We start from the raw sequence: 23,989 nt of genomic DNA on the forward strand, positions 1-23,989 counted from the left end.
ATAACACATGCGCTATGACTTCATGGGGCCGGGATGACTCCCTCGTCTCATCGAATTCATGTTCCCGGCCTCTGCTTCCTGCTCCAGGAAATTAGACCACAGTTCGGCCAACGACTCCTTGCTCGATGCTCCGTTGTCCATGAACTCGGTGGCCAGGTTCGGCGTGCTGGGTGTACGTAGAGGAGTACCGGGCACGCGAAGCTTCCCTGGCATGCTCGAAGTTCCCGGTCGGGCCAACCCTGCCTGTTCACGTTGTTCTGTATACACGGATAAGCGAAACGCAAGTATAAGCAGTGCGAGAGGGACACCTACCATCGTCCCAACCCAGTAGAGCTGCAATCAGCTGGAGAATTTGAAACTTCTTTGGATCCGATCGATCCAGGGCCAGGAAATGTAGCAAATGATTCGTGACAATGTGTCTGGAGATGTTAGCAACGAATGAACGCATCGGTCCTCACTCCAAGCGAGTCTCACCGGTCCACGTTGTCTTCTGGCTTTCCCTTCTTCAGGAATCGCAAGGCCTTCGTCAAATGGTCATTGAGGGTGACTGCTTCGTGTCGCAGCTTGCCAATGAGAAGATTCTTCTCCTTGACCTCCTTCTCGAACGGACGCGCCCGTTCCAATTCTTCCTGTGCGGCGTGGAGATTCTTGTCGGCGTCGCTAGCTTGTTGCTGCGCATCCCGTAGGGATCGCCTCAACTCTTCAAGCTGAGAGTCAGAGCTCTCCACCAGCTCCCGAAGCTCCTGTTTTCGTGCCGTTTGAATCTCCTGCAAAGCCCTTTGCAAACCGTCAACGGTCGACTGCTGGCTGTCACGTTCATTCGAAGCTTTTTCATAGGCGTCCCGGAGATTACCAAGCTGCTCTTCTAGGTCGGCGACTTTCTCGCCTAGATTCTCACGAATCGATCGTTCCTCCATTGCAAGGACTTCCCAGCTGTGCATGGCCTCCTTTGCCTGTTCAAACTCGGCTTGAAGGTACGACTCCTGCTCCATCAGTTCCTCCTTTTCCTTGAGCCAGTTTTGCTGAGATAAGTTCGTACGATCCCGAAGGGTGGAGATCTCCTTGGATTGCCGGGCCGACTCTTCTGAGAGGCCTGCTAGTTCCGTAGACTTTGATTCGAGCTGCTCTTTCAGGTTTACGTTTTCATCCTCCAGTTCTTCGATCTGGGATCGAGCTTGAGCCAATTCTTCCTGTATCCACATGTAAGCAGGGTCGCTCGGTAGAGATCAACGAGACAGGTCAACGCACAGCATCCTCCTTCATCCGTTGCCCGAGCTGGGACTTAATTGTATTCACGCGCTCCAGGAGGTTCTGGAATTGCGTTTCTGCTTGTTCCTTCTTGGTCTCCGAGTCTTCCAACTTCAGTTGCAGAGACTCCATGTCTGTCTTGTGTCTGGATTGGATCTCTTCGAGGGACTTGCGCATATCGATGACTTCGGCACGGAGGGAGTCTCGGTCTCGAACAAGCGCATCGAAGCGGTCTTTGGGCTCGGCGTCGTTGAAGGCGGGGTCGCGAGTCTCTTGAGCAGCAGCGCCGGTGGGTTTCTGGTTCTCGGAATGTTGGTTTTGCGCGCCACTGTCGGTGACACCGGGTTGAGCACCGTCGGCATCGGGGGTTGTTGCTATTGAATCGGCCGGTTCATCGGGGTCGTCCTGGGCTTCTCAGTAACGGTTGCAATGGCAAACGGGGGGAACCGTGACACACCTGACCGGCATCGTCTTTGTTTTCCGACACATCTGGACGGTCGTTCTCGGCCTCTTGGGGGTTCTCCTTGGCTCTCGCGCCCTTCTTCTTGTTCTTCTTCGACTTGGAGCCTGGGATCGAGCGGGGTCAGTGGGATAGAACTCAGGGGATTAAATGTCCAATAGTCGCACCTTGAGCAGGTGGGGGATTTTCTCCAGGCATGCTGGCGACGTCTGTTGATTGTCTCCGAAGGGGAGAAAGAGGTGACGAACGGAGTCCCAGGTAAAGCTGTCAACAGCACTAGCGCGGGCTGGGTCCTTTCCGCCCTAATACGGATCGCGATGATTAATCTACCTGACACCGTCAACGCCTTTGAACCTTCAACCATGAAGTTGTCTACTAGAGAAATGTTTCATGTTATCTGAAGGGTGCTCTTTACACGGCATGCTTGGCATCCCTCGTACACCGACTCGTCCTTGCGTCCCAGCACATGTACAAGGGCCATTTGCCCATACTTTTACTCTAATCAAGTTGCTTATCTTTTGCATTGTGAGAATGCCCATTATTTCCAATGGGTTCGGGCGTGAAAAAAGAGCTTCATAGCATCATGTTTTATCGTCGACCTGCGAGATCGTGGCCTCACATATTGCCTCACATAAAGTCGTCCAGGAAGTCCTCATCCCGGTCCTGATTGTTGCTGGCCTCCATGTTTTCTGCGCTGAACATGTCGTCGTACGCATGGTCCTTCTGCCACTTGAGTTGTTCACGCTCTCTCTTTTCCAGCTTGTCCTTCTCTCGCTGCTGGTCTCGAGTCTTCCGCTCGTCGTTTCGCTTCTTCTTCATGAAGTCCTCCTTCTCCGCTCGGAGATCAGGGAACTTCTCGACACGGGTCTTGTTGAGTCGGTTGACAATCGGATTTTCGCGTTCTCGGACCAGGATTTTGCGGACCAGCTTAGGGTTGTGGAAGGAGACTTGACCGGTGGCCATCGAGCCATCCTTGTAGAGGTTGAACCATGGCGTATAGATGATGGTGATGTTATCCTTTTTGTTTCCTGTAGGTGGCTCTCAGTTTCCATATGCAGGCGTCGGGGGTATTCTCGTCACTGACCCTCGATGGAGTTCGCCTTGGTGAGTTGTGCGCAGTCCTCGAGGAGGGGTTGTGGGATATTATCCCATGTTTCTCCGTCGCGGAGCCGTACGTAGACGTGGGCACTCGAGAGGTTATCAACGTGGAACTGGGTGGGCAAGTATCAGAGCATTGGTCGCAACGGGTGTGCAATGGGCAACGAAACCGACCCTGTCACGAGGCAATGGAATCATTAGTCACACAATCCACGAGGCATTATAGCAGGCCAGGCATACCAGACATCGCTGTCTAATCCAAAGTTGATCAGATCCTCATCTGGCGAAACTGTTAGGAACGTTCCTCAGCGAGCCAATCGGTGGCATACTTTCGAACTTGTCCTTGCCGACATACAGGAAGGCGGACGGGCTGACGACATTGGATGTGAAATAGTAGACCATGGCGAACAGACTTCCGTGGCCAGGCGGGTTTCGACCGGTCGTATGCTGGGCACGTTGGCTCCTTCAAGAAATCCCAAGTCGCCGGGGAAGTTCGAGGCACGTTGGAAATATTGGCTGCTGAGTCATCCAGCGATATAGTTCGGCCACTGGCAGTGAAGGGAGTATAGAGTACAAAGGTACACAAGTCATTCCAACATTTGAAGGTTCTACGAGGATGAATATTCAAAATTGAATGTCTCATGTTTCCTATTGAATGGAGTGGGCGCTCTTCAAAAACGTGGGGTAGTCTGATCATTCATAAATCGGGTGGGATGAGTATTCATGAGTTCGTTTCCTGACTAGGGAGACTTGGAAAAATAACAATCGCATTTTTACCAAGGACACGCAATATGCTCAAGGAATGGCACTGCGTCCATCTCGGTGTCTTAATATAGGTAAAACAAGTTTACGTGAAGAAACCCAAGAAGACATCGCCATGTACACGACGAGCCGAACCAGAGACTAGGGCACAAGTTCAATTCGTAAGGAAATACTAGAGAGGCGCAAGAACCTTATACAAGCTCACAGGAAAGTAAGGGCGACACGAAAAGTCAAAGCGGTGCGAAGAGACTTGCAGTTCCGAAATGGATCGGTGGTAATCGCGACGTGACCGACGTTACCAGACCATCTCATTCCCCTCTAGGATACAACACCTCCCCGGGAAATATGTGGAACCAATATGTGGAAGATAAGAAACCAGCACAATCAACGTGAAGCTTTTGGAGCGGTCTGGTTCGCTCATTCATTTAGAGTTGCGCGGTGGAGCTCCTTCAGGCACAGTTCTCCGGTCCCCTGTTCTTCCAAGTTCCCAAACTTCGCTTTCTGTCCCAACTTGGTGCAGGGGGAAATCAGTATCTCAGGGAGACAGATGCATTTGATGCACTGGTGTGGAGAGCCCGATGGACTTCATTCCGGCGCAATAATCTCTCTGGGTTTCAGCTTCCTTCCGGTCGATGCGAACCTTCCCACTCTCCACCCCCCTTTGAAGCTTAAGCTCGATCCGATTTGCCTCCTGGCTCCGTGAAGCCCTCACTTTCCGTTCGTGTAACATATCATGAAGCCGAAAAGGGTCGCCGGGGATGAGGCTGCGGCGGTTCCATCGTCCGCGTCTATGTCGGCGAGACCTTCTGAAACGGCCCAGGAAGCGCCGGATCAACAAGTGACCCAGATGTGGTGCCAAAGTGCAATCTGCTCAGTTGGTGGATAGCTTGCGCGAGAGAATCATCTTCCTCCAACTCCTGCGATGCTGCGCCAATGGAGCCATGTGTGCGCGGTCGACAAGCGCGGGACGAGTCAAGAAAAGAAAAATAACCAAGCAACGATCAGCACTGACTCCTAAATTGTTGAGCCCTTCTATGTTGCCCATTTTCATCCGAGTCAGGCCTTCGGGTCAATGCAAGGTCGAGGATTTCCAGTCGCCCTTCAACATGAACCACCGCAAACCCACTGGGTAAGGGAATGGAGCTGGCGCCGCGATAGGAGACCCTGGAGCGCGGAATGACTATTTCGGGAAGTTGAGGAGCCTCACCGTCCCGGACTAGCAGATCTCCACTCAGCTGATGCACCGGACCTGATGGGCTCGGGGCATGCATTTTTCTCACTTGCGAGTTGGATTGGTCGTGCTTCTAATCTATCAGGCTTAAGCGACCTGCCTTACCCTTGAACTCAATGGCCCAGCGACAAATCTGGGCCTGGCATTCGTGGTGGACTCGTTTCGATCCTCCCCGGCTAGCTCGATCCTAGCCGGAGCATGTCATAATTTAGGCCGAAAAAACCGTTACGCCAAGGGCGGTAAATGCTTCCACGGCGGGCGAGCCCGTTCATGCCAAACCATCCCACTACCCTCCTGTTCATATTAAAAGGGCTGATGTCCCATCCTGGACATCCCGGTGGCCTCTTACGGGAACCTCCTCGACCGTCCTTGGAGAATCTAGGCGCCGTCTTTTTCTCTTCCCCCGGATGAGTTCCCATCTGTGTCTGTCTTTGTGCATCGGGATCTATGGAAACTAAAGTTGACAGCTACCGGTGTTTTGCCGGGTGTCACTCTTAGCATCTCGGCCTACTGGACGGGTCCCTCCCTCCCTCCCCCCCCCCTCTCCCCTTTCCCTTGCTCCACTTCGGCTCCAGTTGATAATTGAAAAAGACTCCGAAGTTCCATCTGGTCGCATGCAAGATTTTACCTTCTTTCCCTCGCCTTTTTGTCTCAATTTCACCGGTTCCCCTCGTACGCATCTCCATCTCCTCCGCCGTCCGCGGCAATTCCCCATCACGAACCCCTGGAGGACCCCGCATCTTCAATCGTCGCATCGTCCTCGATATGTCCCGCTCATCAGGAGATCCGGAGGCCATCCGGCGGGCTTTAGAACGCGCCCGAGACTGTGAAACTGGCTCGGTGGACGATCATACTACCACCATCCTCGAAGCTGCTATCGCTGAACTATGGAGTCGGATCAGCGCCGCACCCCAAACCTATGTTCCTAGTCCAGATGAGTTTGCTCTTCTCAACTATTTCCTCGAACGCTACCGTGGTTCCGCTGTGGCCCAAGGGGCCGTGAGGCGATTCTGGGACAATTATCACGGCCCGCCCAATGTCGACGGAAGAAAGAAATAATCAGAACGACCACACCCAGCTTGACTTGAGACAAGCTACCGAGCTGAATATGTGTCTTCAACTGAGGGCATTGTTTCAGCGTGCACATCCCAGAATGCTCGTGACGGACGAGGCCTGCATCTGTAAACCTGCCGCGGTTAACCCCATACTGGCACAAATCCGGAACAAGAGATCGGTACACTATGATGCTCAGCCCCATGCTGTGCTCCGCAGGTGACCACACCGACAATTCTCAGCTGCAGAAGAGAACCCCCCGACGGTAGGAGCTGGGGAGACAGCAGACCAAGGCGGCTCTGTGGCTGGGCCAGTCCACTTCTGCCTAGACATGCGCTCGAGGAGGGGGAGCAGTATGATGCGGGCCGTTGCGCTTCTAGCGGGAGTCGGTGTGTGGTGCATCGATCCCTGTCTCAGTCGGGACCGCATGCATCGGGCAGGGCATCTCCGCATACCACCGGAAGTGATCTGATTGAAGAAGGAGACGAAGCAATGACTCGTCTTGTGAAAATTATATATTGACTGGATTGTTACGACGGTATCTCAGCCGTATGAGCCTATATGATTGACACAGTGTAAATATAATGACGTCTCATATGACCACATCTCGAAACCGCGTGGCAAATAGCTGCATGGATCCGCCAGCAATTTCTCCGACGGGCCCGCTAGCGACTGTGGGTAAAGGTACTCCGGTACTTTTGGCATTGCGATGGGGGACCGATTTCCGCCATCCAGCCGGACCAAGGAGATATTGCAGATGGACCTAAACACTTTATTCTCTTAGTTCTTCCGAACCTCCTTCTAGATATCTTTTGGTTCCCTTTTTCAAGGTATCGTTATGCACGTCTCTTCGAATATGCCCGGACCGATGGTCATGACCGCCTAATGAGGCCCTAAAATATCTCCTTGGTCCGGCCATTACTAAGAATGGTTTGCCCAAGGAGGCGTGACTCGTTTGAAGGAGTGAATTCTGTAAAGTATGTGTGGCTTCCGTAGCCTAATGATCGGTCTGCGTTCCCCAAACTTGCCGAGCACCAGGTTCCTTGAAGAGTCGCCACTTTTATAACACCCAACAGACTTAGTACAACGAATTGTCTGTATATGAGAAGCTCTCTCCCCCGAGTACTTCACGCAATTTCTGGATGATCGATCTCACGGAAAAATACAGTCCAAAAATACCAGAAAAAAATCTAAAGCCAAAAAAGTAGTTTCTGGCTCCGGGTCATGAACCAACAATTTCGGTTCAAGTAAAGCCAAAAAAATTCCCGGAAAGCGAAACGAAGCCCAACTGGCGAAAAGGGAAGTCCAAAGATCAATCAATCTTGCTTCCAAGCATTGGTCTTGTTCCAGCGAGACATACCGCAGGGCCCGAGACATCATTGAAGACCAGTATCTCAACTATTATTCAGGGCAGTATCCAAGAAACAGCACAGATGAGGGTCCAAGCTGCGCGGGTCACGAACGACCGGGTATGCATTGAGTTGGTGCCTCGAAACAGACGAACATAAATGAACTTCACCGCAATCTGCGCATTCACAACCCCTCCGCTCACAATCTAGATCGGATCAGGTCAGTTATACCTGGACACGGTAGTCCACTGCGTGACACATACCGTGGGAATGGCAATTCCGTATGAGATCCTTCGAAAAAGCTTCCGTGCAGAATTCAGAGCCAGAGACATGACATCTGACCGCACGTATGCATAGCTCCCACTTACGGTGATGGTATACAGGATCATTTTGCATACTTGCAGAAGGGCTCTCGGGAAGTCCCTGATGTCTTTTAGCTCGGAGGATAAGGTGACGAAGGACACATGGCCATCGTATCAAAGACAACATTAGCCCCGGCCAGGCGCGCCTCATGCACCGTCGGAGCAGGAGAAAAGGCTGGGATGTGACCTTGGGGTATCTGTTCAAGAGAAACACCGATCATGCTGGTCAAAACTGCACCGGTGGTGCTAACGAAGCTCACCGACGAAAGACGGGGTAGTTTCTCGAGCCAAAGCAACGGAAGCATAAAGGTTGGTGCAAGTGGAGCGCTCGTTGAGGAGGTTCATCTCAATCGCCAATCGTGAGGATACGGTTGCCCATCACGAAGACGAAGAACCTAGGCTGTACAATGCCCAGGAATCGGCACTCGAAGCGGTCCACGAGAAGATCGCTGGCATCTGCCATACTTTAAATGTGTGGGTGATCTTGTTTGACCGATCCGATGGGGTATCTATCCTATGTATGTGGTGATCGTCTCGCCTGGCAGTCTCCCCGGCCCATGTTTCGTAGTCTCATTCTGATTCTGGTCTGCGTAACTGAGCTGGTGATAGGAACAAGGGAAACATTTATATTTGTACAGTGACTGATTCTAGCTTATATACCACACACATCTAATTGGCCGAGGCCGATACGGCATCACCAGTGGGTTGGGCAATAGACTCGCCCTCGAGAATGTCCGCCGGCGGGTCTGGGAATGGTCAGCAAATGATTTATTGATTTATTAGTGAATGATTCAGGCAACGTACCAGTGCGGGAGAAAGTCTTGCGCGAGTCGACATGGAAATCTCTCACGCGGCCGTTGAGGACCTCCTGTCGAGACAGGCTAAGCAGGTTTTTGGAGAGACCCATCGAAGAGAGATATGACACCGACTCCTTCCATTCAGTGTCCTTGCGGTGGTCGGACCAGTTCAGTTCCTCGCCCATCAGGTCGATGACGCTCGGAAGCGCTTCCAGGGCAGCCTCGGAGTTCAGGAAAGCCAGGCGAGTGCGACGGGCAATCACGTCAACCGCGGTCTGAGCATATTCGTGGCGGACAGCGTAGCGGACCTCGCCGTCAACGAAGGGGTACATGGGGGAAATACGGCAGCCCCGAACCGGGAAGCGAGCATTGGTCGGGGACGACAAGGCGGCGACCTGCCACGCGCGGTCACCGTACGAGATGGTGAGGTGCTGAGCTACGTCGGTCTCGAGACCGAAGTGCTGAATCAGGTTGATGAAGAGAGTCTTGGAGAAACCGTGGGCGCCGATCAGGCGGACCTGGTGGGTCTGGCAGGAACCGTCCAGAGTGGCGCCGTCAGCGACCAGGCCACTGCCACCGACACCACTGATATCCGGAGCGTCCTTGACCTCCCGAGGCTTCAGGTTGAACTGGCTGATAGCCTCATCTACAGCCTCCTCGGCCATTTGACGATAAGTGGTCCATTTACCACCGGCACAGGTCAACAGTCCCGAGGGGGAAACGGTGATCAGGTGGTTGCGAACCAGGGCCTGAGAGCTGGTCTTGTTGGGGTCGCGGACCAAGGGACGGATACCCGACCAGGCGGCCAGAACGTCGCTCCGGTCGACAGTGATATCTGGGGCAAGGTAGCCGCGAATCTCCGACAGAATCCAGTTGATGTCCTGCTCGGAGGGCTCCGGGTGGGGGGTGATTTCAGTGGGTGCATCGGTAGTACCGGCAATGGTGTTGCCCTGCCAGGGAAGGAAGAAAATGACACGGCCGTCGGAGGTCGATGGGTCGATCAGCCCCATGTTCGAAGGGCTGTAGTATCCGGGAAGAATGACGTGAACACCGGAGCTGGGGGCCACGATCTCCTTGATACCCGGCTCGTCCATCTTGCGGATGGAGTCGGTGAAGGGACCCGTGGCGTTGATGATACCCTTGGCGCGGATGCTGAACTCTTCGGTCTCCTCACCGTCCTTGGAGGGAATCACATCTTTCATGCGCGCACCGCACAGCTTGCCGGAGGCGTCCTTGGTCAGACCAGTAACCTCCATGTGATTCACGACGGTACCACCGTAGAGAGCAGCTGTCATGGCGAGGGAAACGTTCATACGGGAATCGTTGTGTGCGCCATCTTCAACAAGTCAGCAATTCCCCCTTATACACTAGCTCGAGGAGCCAAGGGCGTTGTCTTACCGTAGTACACCATGGCACCGACCACGTTCTCGCGCTTCAACATGGGGAAGGCATCAATTGCCTTGCTCTTGGTCAGGAAATACGAGCTTTCAATGCCTTCCGAACCAGCCAGGAAGTCATAGGCCTTGCAACCAGCCCAGAAATAAGGAGCCTGCCACAATTTCTGCACCGGCACCATGATAGGAAGCCACTGTGAGAGGTGAGGAGCCGTGTTCAAGAAATATTTGCGCTCACGGAGAGCTTCCTTCACCAGCTTATATCTGCAACGCCACGCACGTCAGCAAAATTAACATCGGAGCGCGAGGCAAGATGGAAAACTGACTGGTTGTAGTCCAATTCCCAAACGGCCTTCTCCAAGTAGCGAACACCACCGTGCACCAACTTGGTACTCTTGCTACTGGTACCGGCACTGAAATCATCGCGCTCAACCACCGCAACCTTCAATCCTCGAGTGGCCGCGTCCAAAGCGATACCTGAACCCGTCGCACCACCTCCGATGACCAGCAGGTCGTATTCCTCCTCATTCTGGCTGCGCTTCAAGTCCTGGATCTGCTCCAGGCGAGATTTGATGGTGGGGAAAACAGGAGGCACCAGCTTGCCTTCACGGTAGCCGGGCGGGGGAACTGCGGGAGCTTCGAGACCGGGAATATTGCGCGGACGGTAGGAGATGTAGAGGACTCCAGCACCGGCGGCCGCGGCCGCCGAAGTGTAGAGCAAAGGTCGCAGAAACTTGCGCGAATGACGAGCGGCCATTATCCGATATCGGTTGGACTCTTAGTCCCTAGCAATTCACACAAGATATGTTGTAAGGGTCAATCGACCGAGTCAATGGCGGCCCTTCGATTAAGGGTCGTGCAATTGAAGGGGGGTGATGAGAGGAGAGAGTGGAGGAGGGAAGAAGGATGGGAAAGAGGACGGGAGGGGAGGTAGCAACGAGTCACAGCTAACGATTATGGAACCCGGCAAATACTTTGGGGCAGTCAGCATCTTAAGGCAGGATATGCGAAATGGGGCTACGTTATCCGCTACACCTTCCCACATCAAACCGGTTGATAACCCATCTTTACCTTGGACACACCCTGCGTCATTCCCTTGGACCCGGCCCATTGGAGGCCACTGGCGGTGGATCAACATGACGGCGTCCATGCTCTGAATTGCATTCCTCCACCAATCATTGCCTCGGCAGCGACCTTGTTCGAATCCACCGGAGTTCCGCCCCGGCTACATGTGACGCGCAGAGATTTCGCGTCCCGTTTTCTTTTTGCCAGGGTCTCTCTCCTTGCTAGGAACCGGGCTTCGGCAAGCCTGACGATCCCGTCCTCGCATGGTCCCGATGTCGCCCCGTTCTGGACTCGGCGAAAATAATACCATAGTACAATTTTTGCATGCGCAGCTGACTTGCGGCTCGATCCACACAGATCGCGGCCCCGGTTTTCAGGGGCGACTTTCGCGGATCCACTATGTAGCGTCATGCCAACCTGCCCTGTTCACTCTCTCTCCCCCCTTCTCTACGGGATACGGAGTACGGAAGATCCAAACAAAACCGGATGAGATCCACATCCCGTGCCAGCTTCGCATTGCGCTCCTTGCCGGTTTGCGGGAATGCCGCGCTCAACGACGATCCCTTCATGATTGGAGAGTGGAGCAGGCAAATCTGACTTGAGGACCCGTGTAAGAATGGAGACTGCTGATTGCTTCTTATTATTAGGGCCATTGTCACTAGTCCCGTATATAAATAAGATTGAACAGGGGTCAAGCTGCACGAGTGCAGGAACCCCGGTCACGGGACGAAGCCCTAGAGTCTGGCTTCGGCATAGTTATGTATCCAGGCCTGCTCTTAGCGACTCATCCAGACCCTAGACAGACCGAGTAGACGTGGGCTATTATACGGTCAATATATACAAAGACGTCGTACACCGTACTATGAACTATGGGATTCGTCGATCGAGCGCTGTATTTCCGGTGCAGAACAGGGCGGTTCAATTCCGCGCGGAACTCGGCGCGGTCGACGCCTGAGGTAAAAGTGTGGGGTAGTACTCTCTGCTCTCCGGCTGCTCTGAGAACTGGAAGCGTTCGCTGGGCAGCACGGAAATGTTCCATTCAAGCCGTTGCCGTTCCTCCCTCTGAAGTCTCTTATATTTTGGCCCGTGACTGTTGAGTCCCGGTTCTGGGAGAGAAACCAAACATCCAGCCATGGCCATCGCAAGAATAATCTCGGCCCTACAGGCCAGAGTGATCCAGTCTCCCATGCAGTCACTGGGCATCGCTGTCCTCATCCTACCCTTCCTCTATGTCATCCTCAACGAGTTCGTTCGCTCTTCGGCCCGCGTCAAGGGTATGAAAGGCCCTATCGGCCTGCCGCTGATCGGAAACCTGGCCCAGATTCGATCGAACGCGGCAGAGCAGTATCGCATATGGTCGAGGAAATTTGGATCCGTGTATCAGATTCAGCTGGGCAACATTCCCGTAGTCGTGGTGAACTCCGCTGCAGCGGCGAAAGTCCTCTTCGGTCAGAATGCTCAAGCTCTGAGCTCGCGGCCGGAATTCTATACGTTCCACAAGGTGAGTTGAGCTGCACTTCGACACCCGTGTCGTGTCTGTCTTCGCCATGAACTAATGTCGGCCCTCCATAGATCGTCTCCAATACAGCCGGCACGACTATTGGAACTTCACCCTACAGTGACTCGCTGAAGCGTCGCCGAAAGGGTGCTGCCTCGGCTCTCAATCGGCCGTCGGTTGAAACGTACGTCCCTCATCTGGACGTGGAGTCCAAGGCCTTCGTGGAAGAGCTGAATCGCTATGGCAATGGCGGCAAGACCCCGGTTGATCCGATGCCCATGATTCAGCGCTTGAGTCTCAGTCTGGCTTTGACTCTGAACTGGGGTGTCCGTGTGGCATCCCAGGAAGAGGACATGTTCGACGAGATCACGCATGTGGAGGAGGAGATTAGCAAGTTCCGCAGTACCACGGGTAATTTACAGGATTATATTCCTCTTCTGCGGCTGAACCCGTTCAGCAGCAATTCCAAGAAGGCGGCAGAAATGCGTAAGCGACGAGACAAGTATCTGGGCTCTCTCAACCGGAACCTGGATGACCGAATGGAAAAGGGAACGCATAAGCCGTGCATTCAGGCCAACGTGATTTTGGATGAGGAGGCCAAGTTGAACAGCGAGGAGCTCACCTCGATCAGCTTGACGATGCTTTCTGGCGGCCTCGACACCGTCACCACTCTCGTCGCGTGGAGTATCGGCCTACTCTCGACACGACCCGATGTGCAGGACAAGGCCGCCAAGGCAATCCAGGAGATGTACGGCACGAACGATCCCATGTGCGCGGCGGACGACGACCAGAAATGCGCATATGTTGCAGCCCTGGTGAGGGAGTGTCTTCGGTAAGGGTGACCATCGGTATCATCAACGAACTAGGCTTACCGGGCTTGACTCTCTTTAGGTACTTCACGGTCCTTCGACTCGCCCTCCCTCGAACCTCGATTAGAGACATCACGTACCAGGGTACCGTAATTCCCAAGGGCACCGTCTTCTTCCTGAATGCCTGGGCATGCAATATGGGTAAGTGGTCATACAGCGTCACGTCGGCCTCGACTAACCCATTGATAGATCCGGACGTGTGGACCGACCCGGACATGTTTCGGCCGGAGCGGTGGTTTGAGCAACCGGACGCACCCTTGTTCACCTACGGCATGGGCTATCGCATGTGCGCCGGGTCGCTACTGGCCAACCGCGAACTCTATCTGGTCTTCATGCGGATGCTCAACAGCTTCCACATCAAACCCCATGACGACGTGGACTGGCACCCCGTTCATGGCAACTCCGACCCGACCAGTCTGGTTGCCATTCCGCAAAAGTACAAGGTGCGATTCGTGCCCAAGGACGCCGGTGCGTTGAATAAAATTCTGACGACATCCTGAACGGGACGGGAAAACACGACCTGAAACGAAGAGGAGAGTGGAAACATGAACTCATGGCATGGGATCATGAGTGACTGTTAAACCTTGACGACCGGAAGATCCAATCGGTGCTGGCAGCTCAAGATCAAACCACTCGTGGGTGGAGCATCCGAGCATCCACCCGACTATCCCCACTGTTTACGCTCGATACCGCTTTGGCCAATTGATGCTCCACGGAGCTTCTTCATTTGATGTGTAGTCTACATTCTGGCATCAGATCCATCGCTAAGCGCCCCGTACAAATCACGGGCTTTGCAACATTCTGTATCATGAGCCCATTAAATCCTTCCAATTCCAAATATATCACAAGGTCCAACATAAAAAACAAAACGACAACAAAAGGGTATATAGTTTCGTTTCGTGAAAAGCGGGAAGTATTCCAAATCCAAGCCAAATTTCTTTTTTCCCACTGACGCCGGTGTTTTCCGAGTTATGCAATGTTTCGCTGAGAGAAAGGGCATCGATGCCCGAAGGGTGATAGATCGTATGAAGATCGGTCGAGGCAGGCTCGAGATGGTTTACGAGGTGGTCAAGCGCCGCTTGAGGTCTCGGACGGGATCGAAGCAGCTCGCATAGTCTCGCAGCTCATCCTGAAGCTGGTCGGAAAGGGTGGCATTTGAGGCGTGGCTCCTGAGGGAGGATAGCGAGGTTTGGGAGGACGAAGCCGATAGGCTACGTGCAGATCGGGTGTCAATGTTGGAGTCGGCGGTGGATGAACGAGAATGGATATTCACAGTCTGTCGAGGCTTCTGCGACGAGTCGTCTTCGGCAGATGTTCGATCCAGCTCGGCGAGTCGACATGATTGAGAGCAGTAGGGACCGCCCGAGGTCTGTCGGTCACAGACGAGACAGAAATCCAAAGACCATTCGGTGGACATGGTGTGTGAGAGATATGGAGAGGGAGAGGGAGAGGGAGAGAGGAAGAGAGGGCGTTGAAGAGTCGAGTAAAAGGCAGAACCCGGAGAGCAGCCGGGCGTGCAGATATGTAGTTGAGTTCAGCGATCACCTCATGGATCCACCGTGTCACGGTCATGCCACACCCGGGTACGGGTACGAGGCAAATAATATACAAATACAAAAAGCATGATCCTCGCACGGATAATCCCTGCAGCCTACCACGGCGCAGCACGATGGTTGCGGGGGGAGGGGGGCCAAATTTTGGCGTGGCTCGGGCGCTTAAGGCGAAAAAGCGGACCTTGCGAGAATTCCAGCTGCAGGAACCTCGAATGGGCAACCGTCGTCGAATTCCCCACTCACGTCGTGCCTCGCGAGCCCGTCGTCTGCCCACATGAGGTCTGAGCCCACCGATGGGCTGTGGGTGCCTGAGTTGACTGGTGACGATACCGGAAGAAGAGATGTGTAGCTATCTCCAGCCACGAAGATCATTCAAACCTTGCGCTACTCCATCATCGTCCAGATAATTGTTTGATGTAATTACATGGCGTGGCGCCTGAAACTATGATGAGGTGGTAACCTTCTCATCCTTGCTTTTGCGCGTCACTTGGTTGGTCCTTCCCCCTCTCCAACCCCTCGGACCCCTCAAATCCCCCTCCAGATAAACTCAGGCTGCGTCTACTACGCTAAAGGGTCACGCGATGATCGGTTGAGGAATGCAAATCCCCTGAAATGCGGGGGGGGACCAAAGGATCGTGCTCACGGTACTTAACCCATGGGAACCCGGCGATCACGATCCTGGCTTGTCGCGCCGACATTTCTCCGGGTCTATGGCGACGGGCAATTGGGCGAAATTGCTGAGAGGGGTTGAGGCTAGTCGCACATGATAGGGCCGATGGTGGGAACGAGAGAGGCGTACAGATTGAAGTCCGTAGCTCGCCATCCTGTATCCGGAGTCAAGTCGAAAAGGAACGGCCTCTACCTCATTCGCCGGATTTGTCGCGTTGGTCGGCGGGGATGCGAACCAAAGTGGCTGGTAAGCGAGACTCGCTCGGAGATTCCTCTGTCTCGGGCCCAGTGGAATCCGGAAGTCCACTAGCTTTTTCTGCGATAACGTCAGTCACTTGAACCCCTCTGATAAGCATTCCCTCAAGCTTACTGGAGGCGAGGCTGATGGCACGGAGGACATTATCCCAATTTGCAAGCACGCATGCAACGGCTGGAATCGAATTAGTAGGCGTGCAGTCGCAGACGGGGGAAAAACCACCTTCGGTGCCATCTTTCAACGTGGCAATTTTGCTCTCGAGGGCTTGCATTTGCATGGCCAGCGTTCCACTCAAATCCCGCAGCTGTCGTAGATTCTCCAGCTCGGCCTTCTTGGCCGCGATACGCGTTGACAACGCTGACGAGGGCTGAGAGGGCGGACGAAGCCCGGCTCCGGGAAGCATGGAGGTCGGTCGCGACGAATAGGCCATTACGGAAATGCGGCGACTGGCGTTTTCCAGAGAAGAGCGATGTTGTTTGCGCAGTTCGCGTAGATCACAGTTCTTGAGCGGCGACCAACCTGATCTTCAAGTCACGCGTTCCTGGAGGGGCTGCTGAGTCATAGAAACATGCGCTAGGCCCAATGCAGGTAAACATCAACAGCCGTGTTTACCTCGATCAACGTTCGATACTTCAATCACTCTGTGCTTCATACACCCATCCGCGAATTGGCCTACCTTGCCACCATGGCCCGGCTGAATGACTTCGCGGCTCCCTCGGAGTCCGTCGAGGCGTGTAAGTTCCGCCCACCCTTTTTTCCCACTTCCCGACCGATTCTTGAAGGGCACGAATTAACGCGATGATCCAGTGAAGCGACGATTCGTGCGACAAAACCGTGAGATCGCAAGGGTCAACTCTATGCAGTCCCTACGCATCCGCAGTTTAGAATCCGAGGTGTCGCACCTCCTCGGAGAGAATGTTTCACTCCGGGAACAGGTCATCAACCTCACCCAGGAGATCGAACGGCTAGAGTCAGCCAAATCGCTCCACGACGGGGTCTACGAGATCAAAAATCGCCTGGAAACGAAAATTGCCGAGCTCAACGGACTTGCATCAGAGCTGGGAAGGTTACCTCGCAAGGCTGGTAAGCTTGGAGATAAACCTGGTGCAGAGTCCGATTACCCAAAAGCGACCGCACTGGAGTCGAGACCTCGAGCGACAGATTTGGAATGCAATGCTGGGCTCGATGACGGAAAGCTCCCCGCCATTTTGGAGGATAAATATTATCCGCGGCGCACATTGGAGTAAGACCCGAAAGGGATCCCCACGAAAAATATCACATGGCTAACCTTTGCAGACCTCAAGAAATCCACAATCTCATCCAGGCCGATCGCAGTCTACCCGGATTACCACATGAGATCCATCTGGATCACGACGAGTCGGATATTGTAGCGGGTAGTTCCAGCCCCGTGTTCCACAAACCCCTATCAGAGCGTCAGAACGAACCCGAGACCGAGGCCACAGGGCCGGAGCCGTTCCTACCGCCAACGCTCGAGACACGAAAGAAGAAAAAGAAGACCGACTTGGCGGGCCCTATAACCGAGAGCACGGTTCAGTCAGACATCCCAAGTCCCAAGATCGAAACTGCACAATCTATGAAATCCGGATCGAAGCGCAAATTTAGCCCTGACAACGACGGTTTCTTGTCCGATACGGCTCCAGAGGATGATGAATTTCAATTTAGTCGTCCGAGTCACAGCACTTCAAAACAATCGGACATATTTGATTTCATGCGTCAAGATTTCTCGCCCAGCAAAACACCAGTGAACATGAATCGAGGATCTTCCACCTCCGGGGCCAGCAAACGGAAGGTTCTTGAACCAAGTATGGACTCCAATTCCCTTCTCACCATGAAATTCACGTACAATTTGCTGACAATGTGGAACAGAGACCGCAAATGCCAACCTGGGCTCCCCCAAGAAGGCCGGAGCAACTTTACATCCCGACAACAAGATGCGGCCGAAAATGGGAAGTGATGAGAATACGCAGTCTCCCTTGAAGCCCAAAGAGCTCGAGAGCACCAAAAACAAAAGCCTAGGTCAGAGGCCTCGCGTTCGATCTACTCCAGCGCTACAGAAGCCGAAACGTCCCAGTCGATCTACCGAATGTGACGAAGCGGTTCATAGCCAGCCTGCTCCCATTGTCCTCAAAGACTCGCCCATGGCCAGGTCCGGAGAAGTGTTCATGGAAGTGCCTGATTTGACTTCATCCCGGCCCTCACGCCGTCGTGGTGCTGTGGTCAGCTATGCGGAGCCTAACCTCCGAGACAAGATGCGTCGCCCGACAAGGGAAATGGCGGATGCAGTCACAGCCAACGGGTCTCGCAGATCGTCCAGTTTCCAGCCTCGTGAGAGTTTAAACAGCGAGGCCGAACATCCAAGAAAGAGCGGGACCGCTCCTAGCTCTGCTTCAAATGGAAGTCTTCCTGCAGATTTGGCTCTGGCGGACCAGGCCACAGATGTTTTCGTGAAGGGCAATGCATCAGAGCAATTATTGGGGACCGTATCCCATCGGAGACAGTCGCGGCGGCATTCGTCGAACCCGAAGAGCACCACTCGACACGTATCCCCGCCTGACGTGGACGTGGCCGGAGAAGCCCCAGCCACGTTCGCGCAGCTGGATGACGCGGAAGGTGACGAAAGGTGGACCTCCTCTGCAATGGATGTAGCGTATCGGCGTGAAACCCGAGTAGGGGCAAGGAGAAAGAGCATGATGGTGTGAGGGGTCGGTGCCCAAGGTTCTAAGCTTTAATCGTGTATTTACATTTTGAATTGTCCTTTGCTTAGCTATGATACAGATACCCTGATACCCTCTTCTTGCGATTCTGGTCTTGCAAATCAATGGTATTTTTATTTGGTTGCTTTATCCTCAAGTGCGTAGGCCGAAGATTATTAATCCCACCGTGTCGGCACATGTCATATTTCATGGAGTCGTAGATTTGTCGTTGCCCAGGTTTGAAAAGATCTGAGTTTGAGTGCAAGTCCTCATGTGTTTAGAGAGAGACCGGGAGGGCATGGGACTCTGCATATATGAGCCATAACCAGATACCCTTGAATAGGCCTATGCAGATCCGGCATCCTACTCCATTTCAAGCACGGAAATGAGGCTATCGCATAGTAGACCGTGGTTCATATAGAGTCACTTGTCGGGATCATGTGCCCCGTGGATTTTTAGAAGATTTGGGCATCTTCTCGTACGCATTTGGACTTGGCTTCCGTCGTTTATGATTTGAATGTTGTTGCTCGCAGCAAGGCCCTTGATCTTGCTCTGGCGACTGCTCCGATGGTTCCCCATCAGCCGGTCTCCGGCCCCGAGGGTGCAAGCGATGGGAGTGGTTTGCTCGGAGCCTGCGGCGATCGATCTCGTTGTCACTTTCGGAGTCGGACGAGTTAGAGTCCGAAGACTCGGATTCGGAGCTGCTCTCGCCTATGGGGCGAGCTTTGTGGTAGATACAGCACACTGGGTTTGGTCAGAGTCCGCTGTTCGGTGGCGAGGGGTAGGTATTACCTTTGGAGCTCTTCTTCCCCATTCCTTCATTATCCACAACGTCTTCACTCCATCTGATGCGCCGGGCCGAAGAGGGTTCGCTTGCGCTCGGGGTCTCGTCCCCCCTCAATCGAAGGGTCCCTGTAAGTCGAACGGTGGATGAATCGCGTGATTCTGTGGTAGTTTGGAGCTGGGGCGTCGTCCCCGGTTGGCGTGTACGGGACATGACAACCGACAGCAACAGAAACTGGCAATGAAAAATACCACAGAAAGAAGATAGGACTTGGGAGGACTGCGAGGACAAGTGCAAGGGCTGCGACAAAAAAGAATCAAGCAGATGATGCAATTGATAAGGCCGCACCCCTCACCGCCTTACCCGCCAAATCTACCAACTACCAACTACAACTATTCATTTTCCCGGAAAACCCGAGCACAATGTACTCTCTTGAATGAATTTTGGAAGCTATCTTAAAAATATCAAACAGGACCATCGAGAAAGTGATGATGCAGAGTGAAAATGAGAGGGGTAAACTTGATCTCGCGGCTTCGGCGAGTTCTATGTTGTATGCTCCTCAAAAGGATGCCTCTATGTGTCCCCAGGGATTCAGATCTCGTAGAGGGACCAGCCATCAAGGCCGTCATTCACTATCGATTTCTTTTCCCCCACATATCCAGAAAGGCCAGCCGATGCAGGCGGGGGGAATTCAGTACGTAATTCCCTTTCCAGTCATAGCTCATCTTCCGGGTCCATCTCCGATGGCTTCAACAAACCTCCGACCTTCATGGCTCGGGTTCGCTCGGCGACTTGGGCATCACGCACAGCCTGCTCTCTTTCCTCTGCATAGAGATCTGCATTATCATCAGAGAACTCTTTCAGGGAAATCAAGAAATCACGCAAGTGCGTCTTGAACTTGTTCAAGTCATCGGTATAGGCAAACAACCCAAGGACGAACTGCTTGATTTGCACTCTGTGATATGAATTAGTATGATGTCAAGGTCTTCTACTTTCTGGTAGAGAAGGGGGGAAGCTCACTCTTGCAGGTTCTTAAACGCATTCTGCAGCAGGTTCGCAATGTACTCCTGCAGAAACTCCTTGTTGGACGGTCCGGCCGGGGCCTGCTCAGGGGTATAGATAGGCTCCTGAATTTTGCCGGCTTCGATGAAGTAAAACATGCGAGACAGGAGCATGGCTTGGGATTTGAAGCCTACCATGGTAAAAAAAAGAAAGGAATGTAAGCAATGTGGCAATGTGGCGGTGAGGATGTGTCTTAGGTGTACGTACCAGCTTTGTGATCACTGTCGGTGAGGACGAAGAAAACATCCTGGAGGATCGGGATGTAGAATTGGCGGAAGAAGATACTCGATGTGTTCATGTCAGTCTCGGCCATGTTGTTCATCAGCTCCAGGCACATGGTGAGACCTGTATTCTCCACTTCGCGGTTATCATGTTTCGACGCCCACATGCAAGAATCGATGACGAATTTGAACTGTGTGGCATCGAGGTTCAACAACGCTGGGAAGCAATACAAGTTGATGGCCTGGAGAAGCTTGAAGAATTGAACGCGGTGTTCGGGGTATTCGTGGAAATCCTTGTTGATCATTTCCAGAGTGCAGCTGAAAACACTGTCCATGATGGCCGGGATCTTATCCTCCATCAGAGTCTGAGGGGGTAGGATTCATGTCAGCTTTTGCAAAAGGGGAGAAGAAGTGAATGCAATTGGGGTGAGGGGACAAACATGGAGCTTGTGAATAATCGTAGTCATGACATTCAAGACTTCGGCTTCACGTGCATCTGGCACGTTACGGTGGTAGTCAATCAAAACGGCCTCGAGTAGCGGTGGGACCATGTTGGCATTGACCATTTCAAGATCGTCCGACTTCTCCACGTAGGTATCAATGAGCTTCAGGATCTCCTTCTTAATGGTGCGAAGTCCTCGGACTTTCGGGGTTTTGGGGGCAACGCTCCCTGGATCACGTCAGCACTGATCTAGTACACACTGCTTGCAAATATTGTTTGATGAGCTTACCGTCACTAGCCACTGCATCGTTGATGAGCTGGCTAGAAGCACGATACATGTTCAGCATGTCGTGGTAAATGCGGCCAATCTGGGAGTAGAAGTAGGTTCCAATGGAAGAGCACGCGGCGACGTTCGTCTTCATAATGTTACCGATAATCTTGATCGTGTTACCGTCCTGAAGGATCGCGGCATTTTGGTTGGCCTCCGCAATGATCTGATCCCAGGCCGAGTTGGGCAGAGCCATTAGGTTGTCGATCAACCGATCCTGAAGTGACTTTTGACCCTGAGCAGAGATCATGTAACCGCAGGCTTCATAAAATGTGTGAATCTGCTGTGGCGACAAATCCATGGTGATCTTGCGCATGTTGCGCACGATTTCCTCAATGAAAGGTTCATTTTCGCCTGGCTGAAGGGCCACGAAGTGCCGTCGGCACTTATTGGCAATCTTAATGAAGGTATCGCAGGCCATGTCTTGGACACCTATACGGCGAATTAGTCAAAAGTCAACTTCGAATGTCTGTTGCGTGAGTGACGGACCTTCATGTGTTTCATGCATGAACTCGAAAAGCTTGTTGACCACAGTCTTCAAGAACTTCCAGTGGGCCTTCAGGAACCGAGGATATTGACCCACGATGTACATGATATTACTCGCCACGACCGCCTTGTTGTCCTTTCCACGCTTCTGCTCCGTCAGGCCGAGAAGATCCTTGATCACCGTAACTAGGAAGCGCTTTTCAGTTTCCTCGTTCATGGCGCCAGAAATGGAACCAATCGCCCAGCACAGGGTGTTGCAGTTCACCCACGACCATTCGGTACCATCGACTTGCTTTGCCAGCTTGTCGATCATGATGGTCTCGGTGTCCACCACGTCCAGGTGCGTGAGGTAGACCAAACACTCGCGGATCGTTTTGTAGAGCTGGATCGTATCGCTCTCCTTGACGAACTCGCGCACTATTTCGCCCTCGTCATTCTCGACGATGAGAACCTCCTCCGGACGGACCATCTTTTCGATCATGACGGTACGCAGGTTCGAGAGCACGGTCTCGTATTTGTGCTTGCGAAGGGGATAATTGGCGAGGGTACTGGGGTGAGGCGCGCCGCCGTTTGACAGCCCACTGACACCCATTGTCACGAGCGGGTTGATGTCGGTGATAGGGAGTTGTTGCATCTCTTCGTAGAGCTCTTGCACCAATCGAGTCCAGTAATCCAAACAAATCTTAAACACTTCCCTATCTTCGATTTGACTGATGCGAATCAGGTAGAAATGGGCGTGCGTGAGATAATCTTGGTTCGGCAACTTTTCAACAAGCTAGAAAAAGGGGACAAGTTAGCACCAGCGGGGGAAAAGCGGAGGGCTCGTCTGTTTGATTGGAGCGGTAGGTTCATTAGTTCACGTACATCCAAGTGTGCGCTGAAAAAGCTCGATAAGAAGAGGGCCAGATTGGAGACAAACTCCTGATCCCGTCCGTTGCTTCGCGCGAAGGTCTCCTTCAAGTCCATGGACAAGGGAATGACATTCGAGACCTTTGTCAGAGTCTCGGTGAACATGTGCACCAGTCTCTCATCGTAATTGTAAGGAGCGCCAATTTGCAGGCCACCGATCTCCGTGAGGCACTTGAGCGTGACATTCCGGAAGTCGGGGACGTCCAGGAATCGGGTCAGAAGCGTGTTGATGATGGGGGTTTCGAAGATGTAGCCCAGCGGGATCCAGTTTAGGAAACGAAGGAGCGTCTCGAGAGTCGCTTTCACCAGAGTCGGCTGGTTGGCGGTGTTGAGGACTTCGGAGCAGAGTTGGAAGATCGCCGAGAATTCTTGGGTCATGGAGGTCTTGAGGTTCCGTGCCTTGACCGAGGTCATCTGGTCCTGAGAGAAATCAAAGACCTCCTCGGACAACAGGCGCAGGATGGCCATGTTATTTTCACAGATCGAGAGGCTGGCATGACAGGAGGAGATAATCTCATTGATGAAGGTGGGCCAGTTGTGCGGCCATTCCTGTTTCAGGATCGAGACCAAGACCAAGTTCAGTTTGTTCAAGAATGCGCGTTCGGTGCGGAGCTTCTCCTCGGAGCTAGAATTCTCGATGATGAAATTGACGATGAAGTTCCGGATACCTGGGGATGAAAATCACGCGGCATCAGCGCGTGCTCCCCAGCACGTTCAAAGCGGGAGATCTGACTTACCCTGGCATTGATCTCTTGGCAGAACCTTCCATCGAGTCATGATCACATCGTCGAGAACCTGGAGGGCAATATCTGCACGCGGTCAGTCGACCGCCTTCCGAGGGGAGACAGAAAACGCAAAGGAGGGGTTCCAAAACCTACACTTCGTTTGAGGATACGATGCCTCCTGGAGGATGTTTCCCACGGTGACCCAGGCATCGGGGTTTTGCTTGAACTAAATGACCGAAAGAGTGAGCAGGGTGGACGCGTCGCGCGAGAGCGGCGAGCTTACTTCTGTCAGGGTCTGTTGGGCTTGTTTTTGCTGCGCGTTGTTAGCGACTCAGTCCATCCAAGTCATCGACCCAGGGTAAAAAGCCAAGGCAGCGGAAAGCACGTACCACGTCGCCTTTGCCTTCGAAGAAGGCTTGGACCGTGTTGTCCAGCTCTTGAACAGAGACAGACATGCCGCCGCAGAGATTGGCGATCTCGCCCGGGGGGGGGGAGGGGTTCACGAAAAGGCCGTCACGACACAAAAGTTCGAGGATCTGAGGATCGACAGAGGGGGCCTGAAAGGGAAATTGGCAGGACTGCCAACGTCACTTGAGCTATGGGGGGTGGTTTGAAGGAGGGGGGTGGGTTAAAGTGAAGGGGAGGTTCTAGTGG

General features: G+C 53.2%; 12 protein-coding genes across 12 annotated transcripts; 3 read left to right on the forward strand and 9 right to left on the reverse strand.

Moving 5' to 3' along the window:
- Nucleotides 1-12: 12 nt before the first annotated feature.
- Nucleotides 13-1,906, reverse strand: N7498_004349 (putative Golgi matrix protein; the record flags this gene model as incomplete). Its single annotated transcript, XM_058451411.1, has 6 exons — nt 13-257; nt 313-419; nt 475-1,190; nt 1,249-1,653; nt 1,706-1,815; nt 1,876-1,906. The coding sequence occupies 6 exons, from the start codon at nt 1,904-1,906 to the stop codon at nt 13-15; spliced, it is 1,614 nt and encodes a 537-aa protein (XP_058310873.1).
- Nucleotides 1,907-2,335: 429 nt separating this feature from the next.
- On the reverse strand, nt 2,336-3,208 carry N7498_004350 (uncharacterized protein; the record flags this gene model as incomplete). Its single annotated transcript, XM_058451412.1, has 5 exons — nt 2,336-2,736; nt 2,793-2,919; nt 2,972-2,981; nt 3,047-3,086; nt 3,136-3,208. The coding sequence occupies 5 exons, from the start codon at nt 3,206-3,208 to the stop codon at nt 2,336-2,338; spliced, it is 651 nt and encodes a 216-aa protein (XP_058310874.1).
- Nucleotides 3,209-5,564: 2,356 nt separating this feature from the next.
- Nucleotides 5,565-5,858, forward strand: N7498_004351 (uncharacterized protein; the record flags this gene model as incomplete). The annotated part of the gene is made up of 1 exon (XM_058451413.1): nt 5,565-5,858. The coding sequence occupies one exon, from the start codon at nt 5,565-5,567 to the stop codon at nt 5,856-5,858; it is 294 nt and encodes a 97-aa protein (XP_058310875.1).
- Nucleotides 5,859-7,257: 1,399 nt separating this feature from the next.
- Nucleotides 7,258-7,590, reverse strand: N7498_004352 (uncharacterized protein; the record flags this gene model as incomplete). Its single annotated transcript, XM_058451414.1, has 2 exons — nt 7,258-7,407; nt 7,465-7,590. 2 exons carry the CDS (start codon nt 7,588-7,590, stop codon nt 7,258-7,260), a joined length of 276 nt encoding a protein of 91 aa, XP_058310876.1.
- Nucleotides 7,591-7,634: 44 nt separating this feature from the next.
- N7498_004353 (uncharacterized protein) lies at nt 7,635-8,026 on the reverse strand (the record flags this gene model as incomplete). The annotated part of the gene is made up of 2 exons (XM_058451415.1): nt 7,635-7,890; nt 7,959-8,026. 2 exons carry the CDS (start codon nt 8,024-8,026, stop codon nt 7,635-7,637), a joined length of 324 nt encoding a protein of 107 aa, XP_058310877.1.
- Nucleotides 8,027-8,232: 206 nt separating this feature from the next.
- On the reverse strand, nt 8,233-10,511 carry N7498_004354 (glycerol-3-phosphate dehydrogenase GUT2; the record flags this gene model as incomplete). The annotated part of the gene is made up of 4 exons (XM_058451416.1): nt 8,233-8,309; nt 8,368-9,696; nt 9,759-10,018; nt 10,081-10,511. 4 exons carry the CDS (start codon nt 10,509-10,511, stop codon nt 8,233-8,235), a joined length of 2,097 nt encoding a protein of 698 aa, XP_058310878.1.
- Nucleotides 10,512-11,951: 1,440 nt separating this feature from the next.
- On the forward strand, nt 11,952-13,686 carry N7498_004355 (cytochrome P450; the record flags this gene model as incomplete). The annotated part of the gene is made up of 4 exons (XM_058451417.1): nt 11,952-12,320; nt 12,392-13,149; nt 13,209-13,327; nt 13,376-13,686. The coding sequence occupies 4 exons, from the start codon at nt 11,952-11,954 to the stop codon at nt 13,684-13,686; spliced, it is 1,557 nt and encodes a 518-aa protein (XP_058310879.1).
- A 557-nt stretch (nt 13,687-14,243) lies between these two features.
- N7498_004356 (uncharacterized protein) lies at nt 14,244-14,603 on the reverse strand (the record flags this gene model as incomplete). The annotated part of the gene is made up of 1 exon (XM_058451418.1): nt 14,244-14,603. The coding sequence occupies one exon, from the start codon at nt 14,601-14,603 to the stop codon at nt 14,244-14,246; it is 360 nt and encodes a 119-aa protein (XP_058310880.1).
- Nucleotides 14,604-15,602: 999 nt separating this feature from the next.
- Nucleotides 15,603-16,094, reverse strand: N7498_004357 (DASH complex subunit DAD2; the record flags this gene model as incomplete). The annotated part of the gene is made up of 3 exons (XM_058451419.1): nt 15,603-15,724; nt 15,779-15,838; nt 15,887-16,094. 3 exons carry the CDS (start codon nt 16,092-16,094, stop codon nt 15,603-15,605), a joined length of 390 nt encoding a protein of 129 aa, XP_058310881.1.
- A 255-nt stretch (nt 16,095-16,349) lies between these two features.
- On the forward strand, nt 16,350-18,384 carry N7498_004358 (shugoshin family protein; the record flags this gene model as incomplete). Its single annotated transcript, XM_058451420.1, has 4 exons — nt 16,350-16,398; nt 16,472-16,907; nt 16,961-17,487; nt 17,552-18,384. The coding sequence occupies 4 exons, from the start codon at nt 16,350-16,352 to the stop codon at nt 18,382-18,384; spliced, it is 1,845 nt and encodes a 614-aa protein (XP_058310882.1).
- A 430-nt stretch (nt 18,385-18,814) lies between these two features.
- On the reverse strand, nt 18,815-19,393 carry N7498_004359 (PPP1R11/YPI1 family protein; the record flags this gene model as incomplete). The annotated part of the gene is made up of 2 exons (XM_058451421.1): nt 19,171-19,393; nt 18,815-19,122 (listed from the first exon to the last, which is right to left on the reverse strand). Exons 1-2 carry the CDS (start codon nt 19,373-19,375, stop codon nt 18,815-18,817), a joined length of 513 nt encoding a protein of 170 aa, XP_058310883.1. The 5' UTR covers nt 19,376-19,393.
- Nucleotides 19,394-19,876: 483 nt separating this feature from the next.
- N7498_004360 (exportin CRM1) lies at nt 19,877-23,790 on the reverse strand (the record flags this gene model as incomplete). Its single annotated transcript, XM_058451422.1, has 11 exons — nt 19,877-20,117; nt 20,183-20,354; nt 20,432-20,810; nt 20,886-21,115; nt 21,177-21,647; nt 21,705-22,476; nt 22,566-23,278; nt 23,348-23,419; nt 23,489-23,561; nt 23,619-23,648; nt 23,725-23,790. 11 exons carry the CDS (start codon nt 23,788-23,790, stop codon nt 19,877-19,879), a joined length of 3,219 nt encoding a protein of 1,072 aa, XP_058310884.1.
- Nucleotides 23,791-23,989: the final 199 nt, after the last annotated feature.

This window comes from Penicillium cinerascens (genome assembly GCF_028974065.1).
Source record: "Penicillium cinerascens strain IBT 15544 chromosome Unknown contig_24_segment0_segment0, whole genome shotgun sequence".
Lineage (NCBI taxonomy): Eukaryota > Fungi > Ascomycota > Eurotiomycetes > Eurotiales > Aspergillaceae > Penicillium > Penicillium cinerascens.